At 35.8% G+C, this 14,482-nt stretch overlaps 1 protein-coding gene across 1 annotated transcript; it reads right to left on the bottom strand.

Moving 5' to 3' along the window:
- Positions 1–400: 400 nt before the first annotated feature.
- Positions 401–9,235, bottom strand: LOC142353632 (cytochrome c oxidase assembly factor 5-like). The gene is made up of 3 exons (XM_075405927.1): positions 9,022–9,235; positions 931–1,029; positions 401–537 (listed from the first exon to the last, which is right to left on the bottom strand). Exons 1-3 carry the CDS (start codon positions 9,127–9,129, stop codon positions 484–486), a joined length of 261 nt encoding a protein of 86 aa, XP_075262042.1. The 5' UTR covers positions 9,130–9,235; the 3' UTR covers positions 401–483.
- Between the last annotated feature and the right edge of the window lie 5,247 nt (positions 9,236–14,482).

A 14,482-nucleotide genomic window follows, 5' to 3' on the forward strand; every position in this document is an offset into this window, starting at 1 on the left:
TAGCATGTGATAGTTAAAGTGATTTCAATCAAAACGTTGAAAAAGGGAAATAGACAATTAAAAAATGTAGGAAAGTTCTCACTGAGCTAATTTCTGTAAAAATGTCTGTTTTCAAGAAAATGAAAAGTGTGCTGCTAAAACCAACATCTTAATATATCTGCAGATAGAGTGCAAATGACTATTACGTTCATGTAATAAAAAGAAGCACCTGTTTGCCATTCAAAATGGTCAACCTTTTCAATATTATTAATCTTTGAGTCTCTCGCAATAGAAGATAGAAAAGCTGTCGCCTCCCGACTATGAATTACAGCAACTTTGTGCTCAAAATTTTCAATCTCCTATAAGCAGTGTTTATTGGCCCTACTGAATTCTTGAACTAGGCTCTCAAATTGAGTAAAAACAAGTCTCAAAGTTGAGATTAATCTACAGGAAAGCAGTTTTGAAAGTATTTAAAAGAATCAGACAGACAGCTGTTCTCCATCGTCATCTGTCGATGAACTCGTCTTTGCGCCCCTGGATCCTGAATCGAGGGTCAAACTGAAACAGGAATGGTTACAAGTCAAAAAAAAAATAGGTGATCAATATCGCCAAATGGCAATTGGTCTCCATCACAAGATTTAAAAATCATGCTGCACCAATCAAACATTTCATCTCCGCAGCAGTTCACTATGATACAATATAGATGCTTATATGACCTAGATATTTAAATATATATAGTAGACTCAGTTGGATATTTTGCTAAAAACGAGAAAACCGGAAATACTTTCTTTAAATCTGCTAATTCTCAGACAACTTAATTAATAGCCCCCTCGAAATCGAAGTAACGCCATAGTCTACATGAAGTTTTATCAAGAACGTCTTAATTTACAAAGAACATGTTAGTTATATTGTAGCAGAAACTTGTGAAGAGAGAAGAAGAGAAGAGCTTACTACTGATCGTTTGCAAATGTAGAGTTGCTTTGCCAGATTGCGACACTGGTCAGGCACCCCCTCCTCTGCAGTTAGACACTCTCGCATGCTCTTCTTGTCCTGTTAACAAACAATATTTTATGCTGAGCCCATTAAACTTAAGACAAGTTGTTCTACACTTTATGTTGATGTATTACAAAATTGGGATTCGATTTCAATTTCTTGTACAAATTTACACTTTATTCAGAAGGCAGAAATGATAATCTGTACCATTAAAAAACGGTAGTTATAGGCAAACCGAGCACGAATGAAACATGAGCTGACTTTCTCTAATGAAGCTTGCGAACTTAGATCAAATCCAGATCTAGATACTGAAAAGACCAGACGGAGGGTCGGTTCCAACGCGATGCTCCATCTCTGCTGAGATGTTCAAACATTTTAAATGATGCATTTGAAGCGCGTATCTCAAAAATAATCCAGAGAGAATTGGAAGACCATTGATTGTAGTAACTGATATCAACAAATACTAGAAGGGTCAGAAAAATTACTCCTCGTAGGAAAAATCAGGTGAAATATCTCGATGGGTTAGAGCGTTAGTTGAAAAGGCCATTTCTAAATTGCAGATAATCAGTTACAAAAAATTCTCTCAGTTTTAGAGAAAGAAAACAGAGCCGTAGGAAAAAATTCTCCCACGGAAATATGCTCCCACTTGTCTGCTAAGGAGCTTCTAATTGAGCGCACTTTGCAATGTCTCGCGGGCAATGGCCACGCTCCAGCGGCCCGTGGGACTTCATTTGAAACTATCACAACCAAATGTGGAACTAAATTATCCCCCAGAATTATTAGAAAACATGCTTGTACTATCGGCAACTAATTTGTGGGTGAAAGAAAAAAAAGCTTTAGAGTTTTAAAAATCAGTCCCTGTGGTCTATCGAGTCAAATACCTTTTACAAATCAACGAAAACTGCTGCTATATGATCTCTTTGATCAAGCTTGCATCGCGTTGTTTCTGTTAAATATAGAAGTGCGTCTTTGTTATATAAAAAAATTTTCGAAACCCAAATTCCCTTTTGTTGCAGATTTTTGCTTTGCGAGATATTCTTCGATTTATTCTTTGAGCAGGCAGTTATGAAAAGCTTCTTGATAAGGCTGGTGTTAACGAGATTGGTCAATAGTTTAATGCATTTTCAGTATCACCTTTTTTCAAACAGCAGGGCGATGTGAGAAAATTTAGGTTGCAAAAGGAAATGCTCGGCATTCAAAAAATCATTAGATGAATCACAATGGCTCCGCTAGTTCTGGTGATCCTATTTAGTGCCCAGGCAGGTATAGTGCCCAGGCAGGTATGTTGGCAGGACCCAGCGGTTTGTACAGGTTTAAAGCAAGAAGCACTCTTAGATATTTGTGGCTAGTTACAAATCTGAACAGCAAATTGAGAGGAACCAATTGCCGGTTTTCAACTGTTTGATTCTTATTACCTTTTATTACCTTTTATCATAATACCAAATCAATTAAAGTTCCCTTTTTGTTTCGGATATTATGACAAGTGACACGTTATTGATATTCAAATTGCAACGAATTACAACTCCATCAAATTTTTGAACCATCCGTTGGGTTCTAAGTTCTATTTGTAGTCTCTCATTATTATTACCTGTATAATTTAAGATACCGCCTGACCAATTTCTCTAGCTAAGTTCTCCAGGAACTCGTCAGCAATCTTTTTAAGAGATTAAGAAAAAAGTTATTACAATAGGATGAGTCAATTGGTTTTTGGGTGAGTCAATTGAGCGCACACGCTTTCACAATTTTTAGGGTTCTCTTCAAAGTCTGAACAAAACTTTGCATTCATTGTTTGCGGTAATATTTACATTAGATCACCTCCTTTGGCAAATGATTACATATTGAAGACATTGTGTTGAGTGCTTCCTGCCTAAAAGATTGATTCTCTGATTGGAACCCAGATACAACTGATCTCTCACACAGAATTAACTAGATGACTCGTAGTTTAAAATTTAGCATTAAATTTATAGCTCTTTTCAAACGACAAAACATAAGCGATAACTAATATGATTCAACATATGACTAACTCTGGCGAAGTTTAAGAGGTTTATGCAAAAAAAGACTGATGAACAGGTTTCGATTAAAGCACATGGGCTGGGCAATGCTGTCATTTGTTGCTCCAAGATATATACAGCATTGTACAATTTACTGCTAGCATCTACTAAACCAATTGAAGTTCTTTTCTTAGAAGATAACTAAGTGTAAGGTTTTGAAGCATTGGTATACCGCGAGTAAATTAGATGAACATTATCGTTAAAGAGTTGATTGTAGTACTCCACAGTTCCATTAGAGTTAGGAGTATTGCCAAACACTTGGTTCAGACTGAGAACCATTTGAAAACAGATTGAAAACCACTAGAGTCATCAAACTTTTCCACCAGAAAACCCACTGGATTTATCAATCACTTTTATTCTGACATTATAAGCGATCCATCTTTAATGGTGGCACCTCACATAAAACAAACGCATCCGGTTTCATATCCAGCTCGTCAACTTCTAAAAAGATATCACTGGCAGATTTATTGAACTTCAATATGTTAGTTACATCTTGTAGGATAAAAAAATTTCAGTTTTTTCTTGGGAAGTCAGTTAGTATTTTGAGTTTTTCTTTTGTGAAGCATCCTGTATACGCATGGACAAAAAAATCATTGGTACGGCTTTTGTTTTCCTAAGTTTCGCTAAAATACTGCTGCCAAAAGTTATGTTTGTTTCCTCTATCTTCGTTTCTAACCTTTTCACTGCACAAACCTTCTTCTGTTCAAGAGGAAGCCCTCACAACCACACCCACTTCACCTGCCAAATTATCTGTTGTCAAACTGTCTTTGGCTAATTTTCTGACAACTTCTTTTCGATGGATAATCAACAGCTGATGGTCAGCATTTGATCTTAATTAACATCAGAGGTTTTGTCATTATCACATTTTGCATCCATTTTAAACAATGCAAAGCTTTATATCGGACAAAAGAACCGTTGAATTTAGAAGGTCATGAGAACAGATTTTTTATTAAAAAAAACGCATAGATAAAGAGGCCGTTCAATTCACTGTCTGAGCCTGACTGTCGAGACTGACGTCAGAAACATTTTAACAGAAAATATGCCACATGTTCAAAGCAGTCAAAAAATTTGATAGGAAAACAAATTGAAAGAGTCACTTGGTGTGTAAAATTAGTGAAAAACTAAGATTACTCAAAAAATCAACTTTTGTCAAATTTTCACCATTGTTGAAAAAACCGCGACACCCGGAAAGTTAGTTTGTACTAAAATTCTACTCAGAGGCTTTCGAAAGAAAAACATAACCGACTAAACGTCGGAAGACTTTCTCTCGAACGACTAGTGGGAGCTCTAATCAATTGCGACCTGCTTCAACCGCGGGGGGAGGCGGAACTTAAATGGGACTAAAGTTCAATAGTGGGCTTCAAGAGAATTGGAAGACCCTTGATTGCAGTAACTGATATCAACAAATACTAGAAGGGTCAGAAAAATTACTCCTCGTAGGAGAAATCAGGTGAAATATCTCGATGGGTTAGAGCGTTAGTTGAAAAGGCCATTTCTAAATTGCAGATAATCAGTTACAAAAAATTCTCTCAGTTTTAGAGAAAGAAAACAAAGCCGTAGGAAAAAATTCTCCCACGGAAATATGCTCCCACTTGTCTGCTAAGGAGCTTCTAATTGAGCGCACTTTGCAATGTCTCGCGGGCAATGGCCACGCTCCAGCGGCCCGTGGGACTTCATTTGAAACTATCACAACCAAATGTGGAACTAAATTATCCCCCAGAATTATTAGAAAACATGCTTGTACTGTCGGCAACTAATTTGTGGGTGAAAGAAAAAAAATACTTTAATTCCTGAAACGAAATAAAATACATCATGCAGGTAGTTTATGTAAAAACTAAATAATAAACAGAAAAATCATTTTTGAACTAGGAACCGCAATAATCGAATAAATATATAGGAAGAGCACACATCATGGATTAAATTAATAATCACGCCCCATTAATTGGTCGAATTAAAATTGGTCTGGGTGTTTCCCGAAGAAGTGAGCTTTATCTTTTTTTTTGGCGTTACTAGAAGATTTTGACGTTTGTTTCGCCGTTGAAATTTCATTTTGATATCTTAAAAAACTATCCATCACACCACGTTCAAAGTATTTACATCTAGGAACATTATTATTATTATTATTATTTTCTGGTCCAATTATGAAAATAATATTTTGACGTTGGAAGGGTGATACTAGAATTAATTTTAAATGCTTGCTTGCTATATTTGAAAATTTGTCGAGTTTATAGTGCAACCCTATATTGTATTTACAATAGAACAGGTATATTTGTCATTGATGAGTTTGTGATCTTGAGAAAAATACGATTGTCGCAAGCCTTTGCAGCCCAAATTAATTTTTCAGATTGAGGTATTGAGCAAAAAATGCTGAGTATTTCAGGTGACTAATAACAAGATAATTTATCAGTGTTCCTTTGAAGTTTTCTGGAACGCAATTTGGTAAAGTATAAAGTGGCTTGACGCCTTGTGCCATGCTACGTAGAACTTTTTACCTCGGAATGAAGGTGTTTTTTTATCAATTGTAACACCCCGATAAATTCCTTCTGTTTTTTTCCATACTCTTCCCTCCGTCGATTTTAACTGGCAAATCATTAGATTTCGTGGAACCAAATTCAATAAATTCTGTTTTCGGAGCATGGAGAATAAGAGATTTGCTAACAATGTTATTAGCCATTTTTTTTTCGTTTTCAACAATTTTGATACTCTCCTGAACATTCTTCATTGAAGAGAAAACGACTATGTCTTTGGTGTATTTAACTATTAGAATAGATATCGAAACATTGGTCGTTAACATACCTATTGAATAACAAAGACATTTTATTCTCTTACCGATCTCAACCAGTCCAATTCAAGTTGATTTTTGTTACACAATGCAACCTATCTCTCAGACAGCTTTAAGTAATGTTCCTCGCAGAACCGTTAAAACCCAGGCTTTAGAGTTTTAAAAATCAGTCCCCGTGGTCTATCGAGTCAAATACCTTTTACAAATCAACGAAAACTGCTGCTATATGATCTCTTTGATCAAGCTTGCATCGCGTTGTTTCTGTTAAATATAGAAGTGCGTCTTTGTTATATAAAAAAATTTTCGAAACCCAAATTCCCTTTTGTTGCAGATTTTTGCTTTGCGAGATATTCTTCGATTTATTCTTTGAGCAGGCAGTTATGAAAAGCTTCTTGATAAGGCTGGTGTTAACGAGATTGGTCAATAGTTTAATGCATTTTCAGTATCACCTTTTTTCAAACAGCAGGGCGATGTGAGAAAATTTAGGTTGCAAAAGGAAATGCTCGGCATTCAAAAAATCATTAGATGAATCACAATGGCTCCGCTAGTTCTGGTGATCCTATTTAGTGCCCAGGCAGGTATAGTGCCCAGGCAGGTATGTTGGCAGGACCCAGCGGTTTGTACAGGTTTAAAGCAAGAAGCACTCTTAGATATTTGTGGCTAGTTACAAATCTTAACAGCAAATTGAGAGGAACCAATTGCCGGTTTTCAACTGTTTGATTCTTATTACCTTTTATTACCTTTTATCATAATACCAAATCAATTAAAGTTCCCTTTTTGTTTCGGATATTATGACAAGTGACACGTTATTGATATTCAAATTGCAACGAATTACAACTCCATCAAATTTTTGAACCATCCGTTGGGTTCTAAGTTCTATTTGTAGTCTCTCATTATTATTACCTGTATAATTTAAGATACCGCCTGACCAATTTCTCTAGCTAAGTTCTCCAGGAACTCGTCAGCAATCTTTTTAAGAGATTAAGAAAAGAGTTATTAGAATAGGATGAGTCAATTGGTTTTGGGTGAGTCAATTGAGCGCACACGCTTTCACAATTTTTAGGGTTCTCTTCAAAGTCTGAACAAAACTTTGCATTCATTGTTTGCGGTAATATTTACATTAGATCACCTCCTTTGGCAAATGATTACATATTGAAGACATTGTGTTGAGTGCTTCCTGCCTAAAAGATTGATTCTCTGATTGGAACCCAGATACAACTGATCTCTCACACAGAATTAACTAGATGACTCGTAGTTTAAAATTTAGCATTAAATTTACAGCTCTTTTCAAACGACAAAACATAAGCGATAACTAATATGATTCAACATATGACTAACTCTGGCGAAGTTTAAGAGGTTTATGCAAACAAAGACTGATGAACAGGTTTCGATTAAAGCACATGGGCTGGGCATTGCTGTCATTTGTTGCTCCAAGATATATACAGCATTGTACAATTTACTGCTAGCATCTACTAAACCAATTGAAGTTCTTTTCTTAGATAACTAAGTGTAAGGTTTTGAAGCATTGGTATACCGCGAGTTAATCAGATGAACATTGTTAAAAAGTTGATTGTAGTACTCCACAGTTCCATTAGAGTTAGGAGTATTGCCAAACACTTGGTTCAGATTGAGAACCATTTGAAAACAGATTGAAAACCACTAAAGTCATCAAACTTTTCCAGCAGAAAACCCACGGTATTTATCAATCAAATTAATTCTGACATAAGCGATCCATTTTTTAATGGTGGCACCTCACAAAAAACAAACGCATCCGGTTTCATATCCAGCTCGTTGACTTCTAAAAAGATATCACTGGCAGATTTATTGAACTTCAATATGTTAGTTATATCTTGTAGGACTAAAATATTTCAGTTTTTTCTTAGGAAGTCAGTTAAAATTTTGAGTAGTTTTCCTTTTGTGGTGCATCCTGTATATGCATGGACAAAAAAATCATTGGTACGGCTTTTGTTTTCCTAAGTTTCGCTAAAATACTGCTGCCAAAAGTTATGTTTGTTCCCTCTATCTTCGTTAGGGTTAACTCTAACCTTTTCACTGCACAAACCTTCTTCTGTTCATGAGGAAGCCCTCACAACCACACCCACTTCACCTGCCAAATTATCTGTTGTCAAACTGTCTTTGGCTAATTTTCTGACAACTTCTTTTTGATGGATAATCAACCGCTGATGGTCAGCATTTGATCTTCATTAACATCAGAGGTTTTGTCATTATCACATTTTGCATCCATTTTAAACAATACAAAGCTTTATATCGGACAAAAGAACCGTTGAATTTAGAAGGTCATGAGAACAGATTTTTTTTTTAAAAAAAAGCATAGATAAAGAAGCCGTTCAATTCACTGTCTGAGCCTGACTGTCGAGACTGACGTCAGAAACATTTTAACACAAAATATGCCACATGTTCGAAGCAGTCAAAAAAATTGATGGAAAACAGAAGAGGGAAATTGAAATAGTCACTTGGTGTGTAAAATTAGTGAAAAACTAAGAGTACTCAAAAAATCAACTTTTGTCAAATTTTCACCATTGTTTAAAAAACCGCGACACTCGGAAAGTTAGTTTTCACTAAAATTCTACTCAAAGGCTTTCGAATGAAAAACATAACCGACTAAACGTCGGAAGACTTTCCCTCGAACGACTAGTGGGAGCTCTAATCAATTGCAGCCTGCTTCAGTCGGGGGGGGGGGGGGTCTAAATGGCACTAAGCAAATCAATAGCGGGCTTCAAATAACCACATTAGAGGTTAACATATACCACTATTAAGATTTAAAGTAAAAAATGGCACCAGTTTTGGCGCACTTTTCATTTGACTTTTAGTATTAAATTGCCGCCAATTGAATTCAGCTGATTGAAATTGTGATTGAGAGAGAATTTTAGATAACGCGAAACACAAAAAGTCAAGGGCGTAAAAGTCACTCGAAAAGTCAAAATTGTCAAGCGAAAATTTTGCATAAAAAAGACACACGTTTACAATAATTGCTATGAACTTTGTTCAATAGCAATTAATAATCCTCTATTTTTCCCATATAATTTTGGAACCCAATACTGACAGAGCAAAGCGGGTCTCACATAGTTCATTCCCTCATTACATTCGGTCCGAGCAATAATTTTATCAATTTACGCTGCAAATTTTGTGGATCCGAATCGAACATTCTCAGAATAAAAGACAATAAGAAGGAGGCAACTAATATTTTGTACTTACCCTGGTGTAGCAGTCAGAGAACATGAGGCAGTCCTTCAATTTGGTCCTGATTCCCTCGCAAGGGGGTCTCTTCCTCTTGTCTTCTGAGAAATAGTCACTCAGAGGCATACCAACTAAGGAACACCACACACTAGATACGATTTATATTCAGGACACTTATCACAATTCAATACAATCACTCCACTCCGTATTAGAGAAGCCAATCATAACAACTGAAACTTGTACTCTTTCTAACAATCTTTCAATCTGTCAATCTATTTCACCCACCCACCCCCTCCCATAAATACACTAGATCGCTTTTGGTTTCCAGAATCCTACGTGACTACGTTGACACACATCTGTTTTTTACTACAATGATTTGATAAAGTTTGTTCAGCCTAATCAGGGAGAGTAGACAGTAAAATTGACAGCATTTCAATCAGACATGAAACAAAAAGGAAGTACCGCGTCCTGTCATTTAAAGATCTTATCACTTACAATTGTCTTATTATTATTTACTGACGCAACTCTAAGGGATGAATTGCTATAAAATCGGTAGAAGTGACATTGTCGTAGTTATGTGCAAAGGATGTGAAAGTACAAAATAAGAGTCGAACGAAACTAATAAATACTTAGTACACCACCCGGCTCCAAAACAATATGTTAGCTCCAGGAACTAATTGCTATAATAACAGTCAGTCTCGATAATGTGCGTTAGCACAATGCTCCAACCCCGCTCGTCAACATTTTTGGCTTAAATTTTTACCATATAGTTTTTAAAAAAATGGTGTATGAAAAAAACTGCTTACAACTCAAATTATTTAGTAAAACTAATAGTGCCACATTAGTGGGCCCATGAGATCTGCCATTAATAAGACTACGACCTGCCAATGTCTAAACAATAAAGTCAAAATAGCGTCAAATAAAACCTAAACTTTACAAATTAATTTGTACTTCACTGGAAAAAACATTGGACCAGTCTTTAATTATCCAGAATACGTCATACGTCTACAAAAACAAACGACAAATACAGACGAAAAGCAACAATTCATTTAAATTTTGCGAGCTAACGGTTTCAGAGTGGTTAAAACCGTAATCTAATGAATAAAAATAAGATCCGTAATAATTGCATAAAAAATAAGGTGTAATCAACTGTGCCTTCTTTGAACACCAATAACTTGATGTGACCTTTCATTAATGAAACAAAGGCAAAGCTAAAAATACATTTATTACTCGAAAATGATTAATTCGAAAGCCATAAAACAATAGATATCAACTGAAATCAAGAGTTTGTTATTTCTACAAAAAAGTCATTGAGATTTGTAATCATTCAGGAGATGTATTACTTCTACAAGAAGAAAGACAATTACAGACGAAAATCAAAATTAAAATTAACAACTACAGACGAAAATCAAAAATTAAAGTCAAAACAATAAGCAATGCACTAAAAACATTAGATAAAGTCAATTGTGCCTTCTTTTAAAACCAATAAGGTGATAAGCAACCTGTAAGTAATGGGACTGATCGGTATGTTTATACCAATTCAACATATCGTTATGCTGATACCAATTGAACAAATTGATATGTACAATCGGCTTTTTTCGAACTTTTTTAACCAAATAATTTGATACCTGAGCTTTCAATAATGTGACAAGACAAGAAAAATAAACTCAATGATGGGGTAAATTTCCAAAGAAACGACTTTTTTTGTAAAAACTCGTAGTATCAAAGCCGAAATACTATTACTTAAAACGTAGAACCGCAAAAAAATAAAGGTAAATCCATTGAAAACACGAAGCGACCTGACTTTGCTAACCTTAAGCTACAAGTTGAAAAAAAAGACATGTTGCAAAACTCAATAATACCATTACGTTTTTTTTAAAAGTCAACACGACAATGACCTTTCGACATAAAAATAAAATAGGTTTCCTTGAAACTCCGTAGAAAGACAATTGGACCTATTATTAGCACCCCTTGATTTGAATTGTTCAGTTCTAAATTTAACATTAAAAAAGCAAAAAATGCAAAAACATTTTTTAAAAAGACAGCGACTAATTACACTCCGAAATATTTTTGAACTGTAACAACCAACGACTAGACCAAAACTAGACTTGCTATTGGTGTCCGATCATTAGGAACAAGTTATTGCTCCGAATATTAGGGATTTGGATATTTTGAACATAAGTCAATATATCAAATATAAATGAGGCATTTTAGATAAATATTAGTTGAAGTAGGAAAAAAACCGGCAAACGTTTGATTCAAGTGCACTCTCAGAGAAAACGCGAATAAAATTATCCCCTTTTGGAGTTAACGAAGATTTTGTCGCAAAATCAGGAACACTATCGTCAACAATTTTTACATTTTTCAGCCAATTGGCAAAAATTGCGTAAGAAAATGCGCAAAATGTGAACAAAAACAACGAAAATCAGTCAACTGTTCACAATATTTAAAACCTTGATAACTCCTGCAAAAAGAAAACGAAACTAAAAAAATCTTTTTAATAATTCTACGCTATTCTAAGGATACCACTCAACTCTCTACGATGAGTATATGGATTATCGGCCAAAATTGACTGAACAAAAAAAACAGTTCAGCGTATAGTTCCTCCCCCACTAAAAAGGGTCGGAATAAAAAACCTGCTCAATCTGGACGTCTGTATCAAAGCTAGAAATCTTTACTATTCCATGGGATTTTGAGATTCAAAGCACCAAATTTAGTTACAAAAATTCTTCCACCACTTTATTCGCGCAATCGAATGCAATATACCGATAGCACTCTGATCTGGAATCAGCAAATCAAACTGCTGTTTTAAGCACAACAGTTAAAAGCGATAGTGGCCAATAGATGCTCTAGGAACGAAAACATTATAGCAAAAAGCCACTTCTCAATGGAGACCCAGAATGTTTGAGCAGCTATCTAAATTTCTCAACCGAATGTAACAATGTCTACAAAGAGAACTTGTTGAAGCACTTTTCACAATAAACACCACAATTTATAAACTCATGCATAGAAGGACAAAAAATTAGTTATTTTAAATTTCTTGATTACTCTAAATATTAAAGTACATAGGTCTTTCGCGCATTACTTTCCGTACAAATTTGACCGTTTTTCCCTCTGATTGTTTTCCAAAAAGAGGCTATTAACATTTAATAATATTTTGTTTCTGCGTAATTGCAGCTGAGCAGCATTAGACACCTACAGAGCAGAAACTGCAACCTGTTCTCAGCTGTCCTTTTCTATTATTTCAGTTTGTTCATTTTGTAAACATCAATGCTCCTTTTTAATGACAAAGGCAACGTCTTTGCGTCTGAAACATTCACGTGGTACCATTATTGAAGTCAACAGTGGTCACCTTGTGTTCGACCTGAAGCACTTACAATAGGTAAGTGAGAACTCAAACTCACAGCCTGCTTCAAACAGGCACAGGATTGAAGCAGGAATTAATGCATTCTAAGCACGCGCCGTACCTGTCGACTATATCACACCGCTCATGATATTGCTAATAAATCAACGCTTATGTTTTGATTCTAGTTTGAACCTGCTGGCCTCAATCAGCACACAAAATGACAAATTTGAAGAAGTACAAAACTTTTAAAAATGCAATGAAATTATTGGCTGAACTTATGTTTTCATAAAATTTGACTGTCTAATTGGTCAGTTTTCAGCCTCCTATCATTGCACCTAACCATGATCGCAAAACCTTTGCATCGGCCCAGAAAATCTTTCTTTTGCCTGAATTGTCAATAATTTAGTCGAACAATTATTTTGCTTCAATTCATTCGAGGAGTTTAAAATTATGTGAGAAACGCATGCACTCACATACACATACACATACACACACAACCACCCACACACACAACACAGCCAGAACCACACACACATACAAAACTCTCTCTCTCACACACACACACACCGCAAAGCCAAATCCACGCAAACACACACACACACACAAACATACTCAAACAACGTTTTTCCAATAGAACTAGCTGACACTCGGCCAAGATTTTCAAAACATAACCGGATAACGTCGGGCGAATAGCTCTCAAATGACCGGCATGCGGTTGGTTTCGGTAGTAGCTAGCTGGGAATAAGGGATGATAGCATTAGGGGAGGGGGTGAGCGGAGTGGGGGAAGCGATGGGGTAGGGTTGTGCGACAGGTGGGTCCAATTCACCAAGAGGGTGGACGGGGGTGTCGTGGTGGTGGTGGTGGTGGGGGGGGGGGGGGGGGTTTGAGGGTGGGTGTGACTTAGGGGTTCAAACTTCTAGGAATTAGAACCGTTATTTACACCCGGCAATTGTCTCCAAAACAGTTTCGGTGAATCGCATATTTAGAGACAAGCAACGGTTAAGGCCACTTAATGCCCTCCGAGCGCTACCTGTTTATCCCGTTTTTGAGGGCTCGTTTCTATTCTCGTTGCTAGTCAATGTTTAAAAGATAAATTCTGGTTTTCAATTTTGAATCCTCGGTTGAGAATTTCAAACAACTGAGTTTCTCCCAATACAGACTAATACGCTTCTATAAAAGATATGTTCAATTTCAAAAACTTTTCGGATGTATTCTGTTTCGCCCCCAGTGTTTTTTACGCCCCAAGTTAAAAATTATGTATTGTTATATACCACGCTACTATGTAAAAAATAGGTGCGCTTGGAGGGTGTAAAAAATATAAGCCCACTAAGCTGGGGGCCAAAACAGAACAGATCCAAATTTTTATTAGTGATGCTCCGTTTATTGGGTTTATCCATAATAAAATAGTTTTGTCCGCAATGATGACATCGTAAAGTTAGCAAAATTTTTTGGACATTGATTGTTGGTGAAGTCATGTGTAAACATGTTACTCTTGAAGCATGTCCAGTGCGTGTTTTTAAAGGTGTGCAAAACTCATTTTCAAATGTCTACCAGGATTTCAAGGTTGGATAAAGAGGAGCAAACTACAGGAAAAAGTTTCGAAAAATAGCCAAACATTGACCAACATTATTAAAATTTTCTTACTACACGATAATATTTATTGCAACTAACGAATGAACAGCTAGGTAAATTTTTTCTTGTTAAATTACATCAGCACTAATGAGGGTTCAAAATAATTTTTAATTTTGAGTTCGAAATACGGAGAACATTTTGTCACAGGAGTTATACATTTTTGACAAACAAGACCACCGTTTCCTTAACGACTGCGGTCTTCGTTTTTTTGGTTAAGGGGTGTTTATTACACAACTTTTTTATGATCATTAGAGAGTTGATCCTATGCCAGGATCTTATGAAATAATTTCCCTCTCTAAATGATCGTATGTTGCGGATTTTGTTATCATATAAAAGAGCGCTCATATAACGTCTGTCCACTGAGGACTTTAATTGGAACTATACCTTCAAAGGGAGAAAAATCAGAGAACGCACAAAATAAGTCATAACCACAAACTATTTGTTGTATGTCTGTGAGAATTAGTAAATTAGTTTTCAATCAATCACTACGTTAAAATTGA

The sequence above is a fragment of the Convolutriloba macropyga genome, chromosome 14 (genome assembly GCF_964194025.1).
Source record: "Convolutriloba macropyga chromosome 14, txConMacr16.3, whole genome shotgun sequence".
NCBI lineage: Eukaryota > Metazoa > Xenacoelomorpha > Acoela > Convolutidae > Convolutriloba > Convolutriloba macropyga.